The 15431-nt window shown below is 37.7% G+C and overlaps 1 protein-coding gene across 1 annotated transcript in view; it reads right to left on the minus strand.

The window, feature by feature from the left end:
- LOC115421385 (polypeptide N-acetylgalactosaminyltransferase 18-like) overlaps nt 1-6967 on the minus strand; it is a 364676-nt gene extending 357709 nt beyond the window's left edge. Inside the window, exon 1 of the mRNA XM_030137268.1 lies at nt 6439-6967. Coding sequence (XP_029993128.1) covers nt 6439-6682 — 244 coding nt within the window. The 5' untranslated portion in view covers nt 6683-6967. The remainder of the gene's footprint in view (nt 1-6438) is intronic.
- Between the last annotated feature and the right edge of the window lie 8464 nt (nt 6968-15431).

Genomic DNA, 15431 nt, shown 5'->3' on the forward strand with positions numbered 1-15431 from the left:
TCCTGAAACTTTAGATTTTTGTTTCTGTATGCCAATATCCTAAACAAATGATTCATCTGAAAATATCCAGTTTAGGGTTTCAAAATAAAAATTATGTCGAAAAATATGGTCTCAAAGTTTTCATTGACTGTGAGTGTACATGTTGCCTATGTGAAGAACGCAAACACTCACCTTAAGTTTCCACATGAACCTTCAAGCAGAGCGTACACAGTATGATGTGCAATATTTGATATCCTAGATGTCTAAGTGGGCAGCCGTGGCCCAATAACTGAAGGGTTGGCAGTTCAAATCCCACTCTGTCCCAGTTGTGTGCTGTTGTGTCCTTGGGCGAGACACTTCACCCCCCTTACCTCCAGTGCTGATACTCACACTGGTGTATGAATGCGTATGAATGTTCGGTGGTGGTCGGAAGGGTCGTAGGCATGAATTGGCAGCCACGCTTCCGTCAGTCTGCCCCAGGGCAACTGTGGATACATATGTAGTTTACCACCAGAGTAAGAATGAATAATGGATCCACTGTACACGCTTTGAGTATGCATTCATGGGAAAGCACTATATAAGTCTATTCCATTATTATTATTATTATTATTATTATTATTATTATTATTATTATTATTATTACCTCTGCCATGCTTTAATTGGGGTTTGTTGTTTGTCTGTCTGTTGGCAAGATAATTCAAAAAGTTATGGACAGATTTTGATGACATTTTTAGGAAATGTTGATACTGGCACAAGGAACAAATGATTATGATTAAATTTTGGTGTTGATTGGGGGGGGGATGATCTGCCTTGGCGGAGGTCTGCGCTCTTTGAGTGCTTTTCTAGTTGTTATTATTATTATTATTATTATTATTATTATTATTATTATTATTATTATTATTATTACCATCGACATGCTGAAGCTCAGAGCAGTATCACAGGAACAAAGCCAGAGTTGGAAGTCCCTCCGTCTGCTCTAAGGTCTACAATTTGAGAGCATGTCGGATTCCCTGTCAGTTAATGGAGTCAATGGAGAGAGACAAGTCAACAAAACAAGAGCGGTGTGGTAGCATTTTTACGTGTATGGGTTTATATGTAGTTTGGGGTTTACATATTATACCCTGCATAGTTTAGTCCTTAATTTTTGGCAGAATGGTTGCACAGTTGGTGATACAACCAATGCAAAGATACTATGATGAGTTATTCATTGTTATCTATTTTAATGTGATCGATATAGCAGATGAAGGAAATATATTTGGTTATAAACCTGACAATGAAAGTAAGGAAGGGGCAGAACTAGATAAGCTTTTGCTTCTTTCTGTCCCTTCTCAAACTGTGTTTATGAGTTGATTCATATGTACATTTATATTAAATTTATTGTATTTGGTTACTTTTTCGGTGATTATGATGGGTGCATATGTAATTGACTTCTTGCCTTTACTGTTTTTTTAGTTCCTTTTTTTTTTTTTTTACTTGAAAAGTTTGCAACAAATAAAGTAAAATAAAAATAAATAAATAAATAAATAAAGAAGATCAGTTATATTTTTTGGTAACTCGTCAAATTTCATAACACATTTGAGACCCACACAGTAGTATAAAAACTTCAGCTGTAGAATGACACTTAATTGTTCAAAATATGTTGCATTTTTACTTCAATAAAAGGTTTTTTTTAGTGAAATTGGGCTCCTTCACTGTATCAAAAACGTATCGAACCTAAATTTGTCTGTACTTTTACACCCCTATATTACATGCATTTATTTACCCAGATGTTAAATCACTTTGACAATCCTTGCCCCCTGTTGTGGGCTGACACTGTGACCTGCACGGCCTTTTTAACACTCAGATTTATGACACATTACCCAGAAACGGATACAAGACGTTCAAGAATGTATGCAGCTGGCAGATTAAGCAGCTTTGTGTGAATACCTTTGTCAAATAACAGGGATTTTATATCCAACTTCACATTACTTTACATCAATGAAAAAGGAGCTCTGAGAACTTAGAAATGTTTAAATAAAATTGGACTAGAGGTTCAAGGAGAACATGAAAAGCAAATATAACTCAAGGGCCCACTTTTGTGTGTTTGAAGACAAAAAGTGTGTGTTTTGCAAGTATTAAAAATAGTACTGATGACTCCTGAAATACTACTACTACTACTACAGTTCTCTCAAGTATCAACATCAGTGTTTTAGTGATACTCAGTCAGAAGTGTTGCCTCAGTTTTATTCTAAATAATCTGACTGATCTGTTCTCTTTAGCTGAACTTGATCAGAATTTGCTGTAATACATGATGGGAAATTAGTTTTTCCTGAGCTTTTAGCCTTCAGAAAAAGTTATGTTTTAGCAAATAACTGATGAGGTCTGCTTGGCAGGGAGTTTGGTTTGGCACAGCAGTGTGTGTTGGTTTGCTGCTGGTGGCTGACTCGGCATTGTGTCTTAAATCTCTGGGTGATGCAGGTGACAGACTGAGTTCATGAAATCGCGTTGTATGTGATGCCAGTTTGTTGCATTTGGCCTGCTATACATAAGCATTTTCATCCTTTCGCGTGTTATTTAACACCATTTGATCTGACCATTCGCCAATGTGCTAGCTGCTAACCACTAATCGCGCTAGCCGCTAATTGCTAACCTCTAACCCTACCTCCTCCATTAGTTTCCTCTTTGTTTTGGTGTTAACCACCCATACGTATGTTTCAGAACCAGCTGCATGATGACGTCAGGACGTCCCACGTACAAAACGGAGGGAGGCTGCTAGCGGATTTGTTTTATTTTTTAAAACTGATTATGGGACATTTTAAATTGATTCTGAATTGTAGTAAATGAGAATCGCATTTTTTATTTGAATCAGTTTTGGGGCACACCCCTACATCACTGGTTTCAATTTTTTTTCAAATTCTCCCAGTTTGTCGTTAAGTGTGTTAGAGCTGCAACCGATTAATCGACTCAAAGTGATCCAAAAAAATCATTCAACCACAATTCTCTTGAATCAAAGCTTTATTTCCTTCATTTCTTTGCTGTTAAACATTAGTTCCATGGTTGTGTTTCACACGGATGAATATTGTGACGCACAAAGAGGCTTCAATTCAGGAAAACTGCAATAGAATATTTCCCTTCAATCAGTTCGAGTTGATTAATCGAATCGGGACTTTTTGCATTGACTTCAAGCACCTAGTCGATTAATCGGTTGCAGCTCTAAAGTGTGTATCTAATCCTCTCTAAGTGAAGGGTATCCATCATTGTTGTTATCCAGGCTTCAAAAGTTAGAAAAAGTAAATTAATGATGCAAGTATGACATATGTGTGAGTGTTTTTATTACGTAATATGTAACTCAGCCTCTGTGATTAGCAGCGTGTTCCCTGAGAGCTGGTCTGAAACCTAACATTAATCCTGGATCAACAGTCTTTCTCCGAGATGACTGATAATTTACGGCCCTTATCTTTCTGAGGAATGGCGTTCTTTCTCTGGCTGTCTACGTGGCTGTGCAGGAGCGCCGGCCAAAACAGCGCCTCCGTGTTAATCATCTCAGCTACAGCTCTGCTACGGCGCGTATCCCTCCTAAATCCTGGGCTCAGTTAGTGAATCATGTGCTGTGTCATTTAGCTGAAGATAAAGGAGTTTGTCCCACTTCTTCATGTGTGCTCGTAGACGTACAGCAATGAGGAGGATAATTAAAAAAGTGGGGGACTCAGGGGGAATACTATCTGTCCTGTGAGCGTCACTGGAGCATTTTATCAATGAACAAAACCTGCTGAGAATAAAATGATATTCTTTTATGTGCGTCTCTGGGGTCTGATGGATTGGGATCGCTGGGGAAAATGCGGCAGGTCCAGCTGTGACCTGAATAGTGTTGTTTGACGTGAAATGACGTAATGTGATTTCTGAATTTAGGTTGGACTTGATGAGTTGGCCAGAGAGGGCTTAAAATGGGTCAATGATGCAAATACAAATAGTACATTAAAATGGGACACCAACTGTCAACGGATCTGACACTCTTATTAGATTCACACACAACAAATGTAGGCTGGATGTCCACCTCACGTCTTACACTTCTTACATAATCGCCTTATGGCAATTATCTGAATTCAATGTAATTATTTTTGCATAATCATTATAATTGTCTCCATTCAGCGCTGTCACATTCCACCACTGTTTCTGTATCAGTTTCAGATTTGACTTTTAATGCCGTCTTTCCACCTTGTTGCACCACCTTCACCTGCAGGCGCTTCACTCCTATCGTTCCCTGTCATTATCAGCAGTTTCTTTTGCACATTTCAGTAACAGTTTGACATATTAAGTTTTTGTTCAGGTGGCCGCTCAAGTTATAAATAAAGTGAACACTAGCCTCATCTTGTCTTAAGTTATTATAGGCACAAATGTGAGTTATTTATGCGCTACAGTGTTCAATGTCCTCTTAAGACAATGGTTCCCAACCTTTTTTGACCCCATTTTAACGTCACAAATTTCTGGCGACCCCAGACATTCAAAACTGAGACTTTTTTTTGCTAAATTAATTTGTTTTTGATCACGTAATAGTTTGCTATACTATGTTGTAAATAAACGTTAGTTTTAGATGACATTTAGGCTATATAATGTATATAATTCCCCTTTTTGGGGTCTGCTTCTCAGTTTCTCTTGGATATGTCTTAGCGGTTCCAGGTGGGTGAAGAAATATTTCCATTCTCTGTTCGGTTCATTTTTCTGACTGCGACTGTGTCCAGGCAGGTTGAAGCATAGTAACGCACGCGGTCACATGATCGAACAATCAAGATTTGCAATCTGAGATAGTATATCCTGCATTTTATTTGAACTTGACTTTTATTAGGAAAAGTGTGTGGTGTTTTAATTATAATGACATATATATTGCATCATTAAAAAATATTTTTTATCCGTGATTTTTTTTTTTTACTCAATTGCTAGAAATTTCAGGCGATCTCACGTGGGGTCATGACCCCAAGGTTGGACCACACTGTCTTAAGGTGTACTGTATGTGCATAAATAAACTACTTTCAGACTCATACTGTCCTAGTGGGATAAAGTAAATAAAAGAAACACAATTAAACCTTAATTTTTTTTAATTTTTTTTTTTTGTGCATGGAAATGAACTCAAATGGCGTGATCATGACAGCATTGTTTTAATGCAGGGGTGTCCAACTCCGGTCCTCAAGAGCTGGTATCCTGCATGTTTTAGATATTTCCCTCTTCCAGCAAACCTGACGGTTGTTATCAGACTTCTGCAGAGCTTGATGATAGGCTTATCATTTGAATCAGGTGTGTTGGAAGCAGGATCCATCTAAAACATGCAGGATACCGGCCCTCGAGGACCAGGAATGGACACCCCTGGTTTAATGTAAATAAATGACATCCTGCAGTTCACCTGAGTAAGAAAACAAAAACAGACCTGCAGTGACCACAGAGGAACTTCTCTGCAATCATGTGTCTCTTATCAAATGTCTAAAATGTTCGTGTTTGGAATCTTATAAAAGAGTCAAATGTCACATTCAAGGAACTTAAAAATGCTGATAGATGTCTTTAACTCCAGTGTATTATAGTTTGTTCAGTCTAGTATCACTTATACTAATAAAATAAGTTTTATCATGAAATGAACAAACCCCAGGGCTGACAGGATCAGAAGTGAATTTCATTTACTTTACTTTTACACCACTAACCAAATTTCTTAAGTATAATTGAAGTTGAATTGAAAAATCTTATCAGTGTCAGTGAATGCAGCACACGTGAATGGCGTTTGCGCATGATTGGTGATATCAAGACAACAGACAATATAAAGTTGAGGTTTTTTTATTTGTTAAAACAGTTTTTTTGGTCAAATACTGATGCTGATGACTCATAAAATTAACGGGAACGTAAAATAAAGTGTAATTGTGGTAAATATAAAATTATGCTTGTAATTGTCTTTAGTTAAAACAGAAAACGGAGACCATGAGGCTGTTATCTGTATCACCCAACCCTCATCAGGTCTTAATATTTATTTAGATATAGAGCTTTTTCACAGATGGAGGTGGGATTTAATAAGTTTTCTCCCTACTCCTTTTTGAGCAGTACATTGAATTTATTTTGTTATTAGTGTTTGTCTTGATCACCTTTATTTATTAATGTTTTTGCTCGGATATTAGTTCATTGTACACAGAAAATGTTATTTTTTTATTCTGCTCAAAACAAATAAATTAATAAATGAATGATTTTTTCTGAAATAACAGATTCAAATGTGAAGTAGACCTATCCATCTGAACTTCCCGATGCGCAAAACACAAACCACAACGACATAAAACAGAGAGAAGTGAAGGTGTGGGTTTGTTTTGTGCCACATAAATATCTTTAAATAAATAAAAATGCATGGCTTATCATTAGTGCATATGAACTTTCAGTGTGTTGGTAACACATGCTGCTTTTTTCCCACGTGATATAAACCCAAACTTTGACCTGAACAAGGCGCGTCCTGACCTTTAATGTGCTCGTTGACGACGCTCTCCAGCCGGTCCAGCCTCTCGATAATCCTCAGGGTTTCCCCTTTGCTGTCATCCTCTAACTTTCTGTCCGCTTCTCCGTTACTCTCGGTAACTTTGGGACCTCCGTTGGCCACGTAGTTGGTGATCCATCCGACGTACAGGAGACACACGATATTGGTCATGCCGCTCAGAATTACGCATGTCGATACCAAAGTTTTAGTTCTCCTTGTGCACAGCATCGCGACATCCTTCCATGGGATTCTTCCTCTTCTTCTTCTGGATCCCGACACACGCGCGCGCAGGCAGATGGATGGAGTGTATAGAGGAAGAAAAGACGCGCACGGGGAAAAGGTGTCCAAGTGGCGGCGGCGTGGACTCGGTGCGTCAGTCAGTCAGACTGTGCGCTCCTGCGTCCCAGCTGAGGCATGGCGCATCCCTACCGACGGCTCACGAATGCAGTGTTAGGGAGATTTCTAGTAATAACTGATAAGAAGCAGAGTCCCGCTGAGCAGCCGGAGAGTCAAGCTGCGCTCCACCGCTGCAAAGCTGCCAGACGCAGCGCAGCAAAACCACCCCCCACCCCAACTACCTCCTCCTCCTCCTCTACCCCCGCCGGGCTGGAGTGCTCATACAGCCCAATAGGAGGGAAGGAGGCGGGATCTAGCTCGCCTCTGCCGGCCCCCTAACAGCTGGAGTACACAGGAGGAGGCTGGAGGGGAGGGGGGGGGGGAAGGGCAACAACCGGAGCGTCGGACACATTCAGGTATCTGAAACTGAACAGGTGCTTCCATGTAAAACATGTCCAGTGATGAGAGGGCGTGTTTACAGGTTTGCACGCGGGGTTCTAAATGTGGACACCTGTGCAACTGATCAACCACAGGGGTCAAACATAAAGCTCGCGGGCCAAAACAGTCCGCCAAAGGGTCCACTCCGGTCCGTGGGATGAATGTGTGAAATGCAAAAATGACACTGAAAATATCATCAATGATGTCAAAATTATTTCAGTTCAGGTTCCACATTCAGACCAACAGGATCTAAAGTGGATCAGACCAGTAAAATACAAACATAATAACATATAAATTATGACAGCTACAAAAGTTTTGTTTTGTTTCAATGTAAAATGTTAAAATTACATGAAAATCTTTACATTTACAAGATATCATTTTACCAAAAATGTGAACAACCTGAAACGTCTTAAGTAAGTGTAATTTTGCCAATATCTAGCTCACCCCCTAACAGCTGGAGTACACAGGAGGAGGCTGGAGGGGAAGGGATGGGGGGGGGGGCAACCAGAGTGTAAGACACCGTCAGGTATCTGAAACTGAACAGGTGCTTCCAAGTAAAACATGTCCAGTGATGAGAGGGTGTGTTTACAGGTTTGCACGCGGGGTTCTAAATGTGGACACCTGTGAAACTGATAGACCACAGGTGTCAAACATAAAGCTCGCGGGCCAAAACAGACCACCAGAGGGTCCACTCCGGCTCGTGGGATGAATGTGTGAAATGCATTAATCTTAGCAGGAGATTAATGTGAACAACTGATGTTGTGTGGATTTGTTCCTGGTATTATTTTTCCTGTCATTGTTTATGATATTTTGTCCATGTTTTCCTTTCGTATATGTCTCTTTGGCTAAAATTTGCTTAGAGGTCTTATTTCTGTCTTTGTGCATAAGAAATCAATATACATGATTCCCAAAGGAACTTTCTGTTGGTAAATGCAAGTTATGCAAATTTACAGGATTTCAGTTCTGTTGCAACATGTTGATGGTCATATGAACTATGTTTTCAGCTCAAAAATGTCCAATTTCATCACAATTAATGCTATATTTTCAGGTCACAAATGGCCAAGTTATATTTTAACTGAATTTACCGGAAAAACAAATATTCTTTTAGATTCCTCAATTTTTCTTACAAGATTCTATCCTACATATCACATGTTTTATTTTTACAGGTTGCAATATGGAGTATGGTGCTGATCCATCCTGCTTATGTTACACCAATACATACATTAAGAATGTCACACGTCACTTTTTAAATGAACAGTTTTGTAATAATAAGCATTTATATAAAGAAATAACAGTTCTGTATTGTTATTTACTCTTTAGTATGATGATAAACTATACAATAAATAATTCTGATCCTAGTTTTTGCACAGGGATCATTTGTGGAAACGGTGACATGGCTGCCGAGCATCAGTATGATGGGATCCGGAACAACCATGTCACATCCGTCCACTGACACAGTTTGTGTTTTTGTGTCAGCTGTTATTGTTTTAGATCCACAATACTAACATTTATGAATAAGAGGAGAATTAGCAATAGTAAGTCTATAAGTTTATTACTAATAAAGTACTGGTACTGACCAAGGTTATTATCGTTAACGAAAACGAACGAAATGACGAAAACTAAAATTGAAAAAACATTTTCGTTAACTGAAATAAATAAAAACTCTAATTAAAAGAAAAAAACGATAACTAACTGAAACTGTATTGCGAGCTTACAAAACTAACTAAAACGTATAAAAATTATGGATACAATTCCCTTCGTTTTCGTCTCTGTCAATGTCGGATTGATATGAAATTAATTTATTTCGCTCCAGCAGTTTGAGCTGGTGACACCATACGACACTACACAGTCTGTCATGTGTGGTCACTGGTGGTTTCCAGTTGTCTTGTGGTCCCCACTCTACCTGGAACATACAGACTAAAGCTGGGATAAAGCAGCACAGTCCTGTCTGGGGTTTACTGTAGTGATACATGGGTCGGGTTTTTTTTTTTTTTTTTTTTTTGGCGTACCGTGTGTGTGCGCGTGAGTGACAGAGACAGAGCAGAGCTAAAGGACAGAGTCAAACAGGACTAGCATCCAGGTTAAAACTGGAGAGTTTATCACCATGAAAAGGCCTTCCAAGCCCTGAACTGCACAGTTTAGAAGAGGAGAAAAGAGGAGGATGAAAACTAATCCAATTACAGAGGTATGGAACCTGTTAGAATGTTAAAAAACGTTTGATGTTACTAGCTACAGCTAGCTGAACTGAACTGAAGCAAAGTTGGCTAATAATGGAACTGGAGATGATTAAGATATGAGAGATCTGCTAAGGTGTGGTTTACTGCTGATGAACTGGGTTATATATGTTTATAAGTGGTTTGTATATGTTTCTGTCTGCTTTAACTGCTGGTTAGCTGGTTTATAATAGGTTCCTATCTGGTTTAACTGCTGGTTAGCTGGTTTATATATGTTTCTATCTGGTTTAACTGCTGGTTAGCTGGTTTATATCTGTTTCTGTCTGCTTTAACTGCTGGTTAGCTGGTTTATATATGTTTCTATCTGCTTTAACTGCTGGTTAGCTGGTTTATATATGTTTCTATCTGCTTTAACTGCTGGTTAGCTGGTTTATATATGTTTCTATCTGCTTTAACTGCTGGTTAGCTGGTTTATATATGTTTCTATCTGCTTTAACTGCTGGTTAGCTGTTTTATAATATGTTCCTATCTGCTGTAACTGCTGGTTAGCTGGTTTATATATGTTTCTATCTGCTTTAACTGCTGGTTAGCTGGTTTATATATGTTTCTATCTGCTTTAACTGCTGGTTAGCTGTTTTATAATATGTTCCTATCTGCTGTAACTGCTGGTTAGCTGGTTTATATATGTTTCTATCTGCTTTAACTGCTGGTTAGCTGGTTTATATATGTTTCTATCTGCTTTAACTGCTGGTTAGCTGGTTTATATGTGTTTCTATCTGCTTTAACTGCCGGTTAGCTGTTTTATAATAGGTTCCTATCTGGTTTAACTGCTGGTTAGCTGGTTTATATATGTTTCTATCTGCTTTAACTGCTGGTTAGCTGGTTTATATATGTTTCTATCTGCTTTAACTGCTGGTTAGCTGTTTTATAATAGGTTCCTATCTGGTTTAACTGCTGGTTAGCTGTTTTATAATAGGTTCCTATCTGGTTTAACTGCTGGTTAGCTGGTTTATATATGTTTCTATCTGCTTTAACTGCTGGTTAGCTGGTGTATATATGTTTCTATCTGCTTTAACTGCTGGTTAGCTAGTTTATATATGTTTCTATCTGCTTTAACTGCTGGTTAGCTGGTTTATATATGTTTCTATCTGCTTTAACTGCTGGCTGCTTTGTGCATCTCCTGTCATGCTTTGCACATCTTCGCACTGTTTCACGTAATTGACGTTGTGTATGGATTGCACCCCACCTCAACCTGCTATAGGGAATTTATACATTGTACGGTACATTGTGTCTCTGCTCAGTCCATGAGCCGCCCTAACCCGACCCCCAAATAAAGTGTCCAGGGTAGCCCATATCCACGCCTCACTAATTTCTTTGAATAGGATGATGAGGAAGATAAAATATATGAAATAACTAAAACTAATACTAAAACTAAACTAAACTAAACTAAAACTAAGCATTCAGAAAAAAACGATAACTAATAAAAACTAACAAACCTGCTCTAAAAACTAATTAAAACTAACTGAATAAGAGAAAAAAAAGTCAAAACTAATTAAAACTAAACTATAATTAAAAATCCAAAACTATTATAACCTTGGTACTGACCAGATCATCATGGGTAATGTCACGTCCGTCCACCAGCAAAAGTTTTCACATACACGTGCTATTCAAAATCCAATATTTCTGAAAATATAGCTTCCACTGTCAAATAATATCAGTAGTCTGTGCACAAAAGTATTAGCATTATTTCAACACAGTTCTATGCATTTCTTACAACTTTTGTTTGTTTTTTTTTAGAAAAATGGCCACTCATTTGACCCCCTAAGTAAATTTTAGCCGTCTTATTTATTTTATTTCATTGCAATTTCTTCCTTTTTGTTCTGCCCAGTTTACTCAGTTCTAGTTCTAGTTATTATTACAATTGTAATCATCATCATGGTTGTTATTGTTAGTATTGTTGATATTTTCTTTTTTAGGGTCTTCACCACCTTCTTCCTTTTTCTCGCCCTTTCACGCTTTCCTTCTCTTCTCCCCCCTTTCTTCTCCTTCCCCCTGCTCCTTCATGTCAGGTCTGGCATTGAAATGTGGTTCAACAAAATTCAAAATAAAGACAGCAGAATATCAAGGGGAGCCTCATACACTGAAGTTCCCCTTGGCAAAGCAAATTTGTTCAGCACCAAAAGGCAGCCAGACTACCATTCTGCTGTGTCATGAAAAAGCATCTGATTTCAGACATACAGAGCTTATGGTAAAAGTGGCTCATATGTGGCTGTCAACAAATCAAATAGAATGTAATATTTTCTTTCCAAATGGATGGACTCATCACCTCCAACACATGATGAATGGATCAGCAACATCATGCTTTATATAAAGTTAGAAAAAATTAGGTGCACCCTAAATAACTCTGTCAAGAAATTTAACAAAATATGGGAGCCTCTTTTACACTATGTGAATTTGTTAGTTGTTTATATTGTTACTGACCTGTTTGTTTATTTATTTATTTAAATGTACCAGAATGCACTGTCTTGGCTGTCTTATTATGCGTGTTTTGTTTGTATTGTCTTTTTTATTTATTTAATTTTCCTATGGGTGCTGTTTGTTTATCATGTCCGGTGTCAGTCTTTGTATTATGAACACAGTACTCGAAATTATAAATGTTATATTTGTTAAATGTTGAAAAGTTCTATAAATGTTGAAAAATTCCATAAATAAATTTAAAAAAAAAAAATCATGTCTTGGTAGAAATAATTTGACTCTTGACCACTTACAAATGCTCTGCCTTTCACGTAATGCTGTATAAATGAATATGAATTGTCCTCAAAAGCATGTAGAATAAATCTATTGCAGCCTTTTAAATGATCCTAAATCAGATACTGATCTAATGTGAACATAGTCTGAACAGTGTTGGGGAAATTCATGTTATTTTTGTCAGCCCAGACTAATTTGTTATAATTCTGCACTGGTGAGAAAATTCTGGCTCTTTCTCTTCATCCTCCACACATTTTTTGGCTTCCTCTGCACATGCTGATGTAATTGTCTTCCATTGTTTGTACTTCAGTTCAACAGCCTGCTTTGTGTTATTCAGTCTTATTCATTGTTTGTTTCAGGACCATGGCCAGCGCCCAATGAAATCTGTTATTGGTCACGTTTAAAGTGGAAAAGAAATCAGATCTGTAAAATGAATCCAGCTGAAGGTGAACTGTGTGAACATACACATGAACAAAGCCACCATCTCTTCACTCACTGGTTTGTGGACTGTTTAAGACCAGCTTTATTTTTTTTTATGAAACCACAAGTGATCAGAATTTGAACAAGAAATTGAACTCACCAAGCTCACACCAAGGTTACAAGAGTTTTGGATTTTTCACTAGAGTTTTAGTTTTATTTAGTTTTGACTTCTTTCTCTCATTCAGTTAGTTTTAATTAGTTTTTAGGGCAGGTTTGCTAGTTTTTATTAGTTTTAATTTTTTAGTTTTAGTATTAGTTTTAGTTTTTTCATATCTTTTATCTTCCTCGCCATTGCATTTATATAAATCCCAGACGGGACTCTGCTGCTTTCTCCCAACTTTAGTCTCCATGTTTCCAGGTAGAGTGGGGACGAAAAGCCGACTCTAAACGACAAGTGACTTGAAGTGACGGATCGTGAAGTGCCCTATGGTGCCGCCAGCTAAAATTGCTCAAGCGAAATAAATTGATTTTATATCAATCCGACATTGACAAAAACAAAGGGAATTTTATCTATAATTTTTATACGTTTTAGTTTTTATTTATTTCAGTCAGCAAAATGTTTTTTCAGTTTTTGTTTTTGTCATTTCATTAGTTTTCGTTAACAATAATAACCTTGATAATTCTGGACTTTTTGTCCAATGATGCTAAAGAGCATCAAACACCGGAGCTTTAACCTCCCGAGACCCAGAAAAGTGCAAGTTTTGGCTATTTTACATTGAATAATTGCCTTATTTGAAACAGCATGATGCAACAGTTTTTTCAGACGCATTTAAAAAAAAAAAAATTATGGATTTTTTTATGGAATGTCCTCTGTAGTGGACTGTGTTGTTTTTCCTTTTTTTCAGTAAAGCTGTGAAACTCTTGTCCCCTACAGATGGCAGAAATGCATTGCTGGGTCTCAGGAGGATATGTCTCACTAAACTTCATGAAACACTTGTGTAATAAAATCCATTGATGTTCTGAATTATTAACCACAACCACAGTGTCAATCGTAAGAAAAAAGCTGAAAAAAAAAACAGCCAAACTCAACAAAAACAGCTTCATTTTAACATTTTAACATGGAAGTCTGCAGGAAATGACTCACTTCTGGGATCAGCCTCTAGTGCTTATTTGTGGATCTGCAGGTGTTTTAAGTTCTGGCCTTTGTTTTTCAGTCCTCAGTGTTGCCTTTTTGTGTAACTTCCACCTTCTAGTATGGCTTTGTGACTTTGCCATAGCAGGTGGTTTGTCCAAAAGTCTCTTATCTGCCACAGTTCCCTGCCCCCCACCCCACTTGTTATGAACACACACATTTGCAGACACATCTCTGATCACTGGCCACCTTGGGTGTCTACCTGAGAGCTAAAGTAACTTCAGAGCTCCACATCACCAACAGATGGATCTCACAGTTACAGCCTCTAGGCTGCCGCTTTCATCTTTGTCTTTCATCCATGGCTTTGCCAATCACATACATACACACCCACACCCACCCACCCACACACACACACACACACACACACACACACACACACGTGGCGCCAAATCGAAAACTCTCCGTTCACCCAAGAGCACCCTGGCAGATTCAGCCGACTCGCCTCGGGTATAAATAATGCATTACATCTGAAATATTAAGGCTCTCTGCTCTGTGCTGCTTTCAATCTTGTCTGACTGTCTGTCCATCTGTCAGTCTGTCTCCTCACTTTCCATCTTTCTTCTTTATCAGTTCAGCCAAAAAGGCGGCAAACAATCCTAGTTTTAGGTTGGTTTGGGGGTTTGGACCCATGTTTTGTTGAACTAAAGTCCTTTAGTAAAACTCAGACGCATAGGAGACAAAACTGAAGTGTAACAGGATGAACAGGACAAAAGCTGGTCCCTGTGTGGAGCAGGTTAATCATTTGCCTCATGATCATTCTGATAGTGTCTGGATCTCATTCAAGGCGACTCGGCAACCCAGTGAAAATCATATAATCACATAAGAACAAGACAATTATAAAACAATTCTGATAGTTATGGAGAGTAAAAATTCAAACCGGGGTGATTATTTAATCCTCCAATGAGAGAAAAGCCTTGTATCACCTACTTAGTGTAAGTTTTTGGAGCCACATACTCCTACACTGGAAAAAATCTAAATCTTATCAAGTGCATTTTTCTAATTTCTAGTCAAAATATCTCATCACACTTAAAATAAGACATAATCACCTAAAGAGTAACTTTTCAGTGAGATATAAGAACTTATTTTTAGACAATAGATGTTGAAAATCTTATTTCAAGAAATCTTACCAAGATAATTTTCACTTGTTCCACTGGCAGATTTTTTTTTTTTTTTGCTTGAATTAAACAAACAAACAAACAAAAAATCTTAAATTAAACAAAAAAAAATCTGCCAGAGAAACCAGTGAAAATTATCTTTGTAAGATTTCTTGAAATAAGATTTTTAAGATCTATTGTCTAAAAATAAGTTCTTATATCTCACTGAAAAGTTCCTCTTTAGGTGATTATGTCTTATTCTAAGTGTGATGAGATATTTTGACCAGAAATGAGAAAAATACACTTGGTAAGATCTAGATTTTTGCAGTGTTTTACCAGAAGCCTGTAACCTGGAGAGGAACATATTCATACAGAAATTATCTAAATATTGTTGAAACAACTTCAATAAATGCTGACACGAACTACGAGACACAAGATGAGTACATGTATATATATTTTTTTCAAACCTCAAAGACATTTTTGCTAAGATTAAAATATTTTCACAGCAGTCTTTCAACAAGTTTTTTAAAGCGTGCAGTGCCTCAGCGCCCCCTATGGACCAGCAGCACTGGTTG

Source organism: Sphaeramia orbicularis, chromosome 6, assembly GCF_902148855.1.
Source record: "Sphaeramia orbicularis chromosome 6, fSphaOr1.1, whole genome shotgun sequence".
In the NCBI taxonomy this organism is placed as follows: Eukaryota; Metazoa; Chordata; class Actinopteri; order Kurtiformes; family Apogonidae; genus Sphaeramia; species Sphaeramia orbicularis.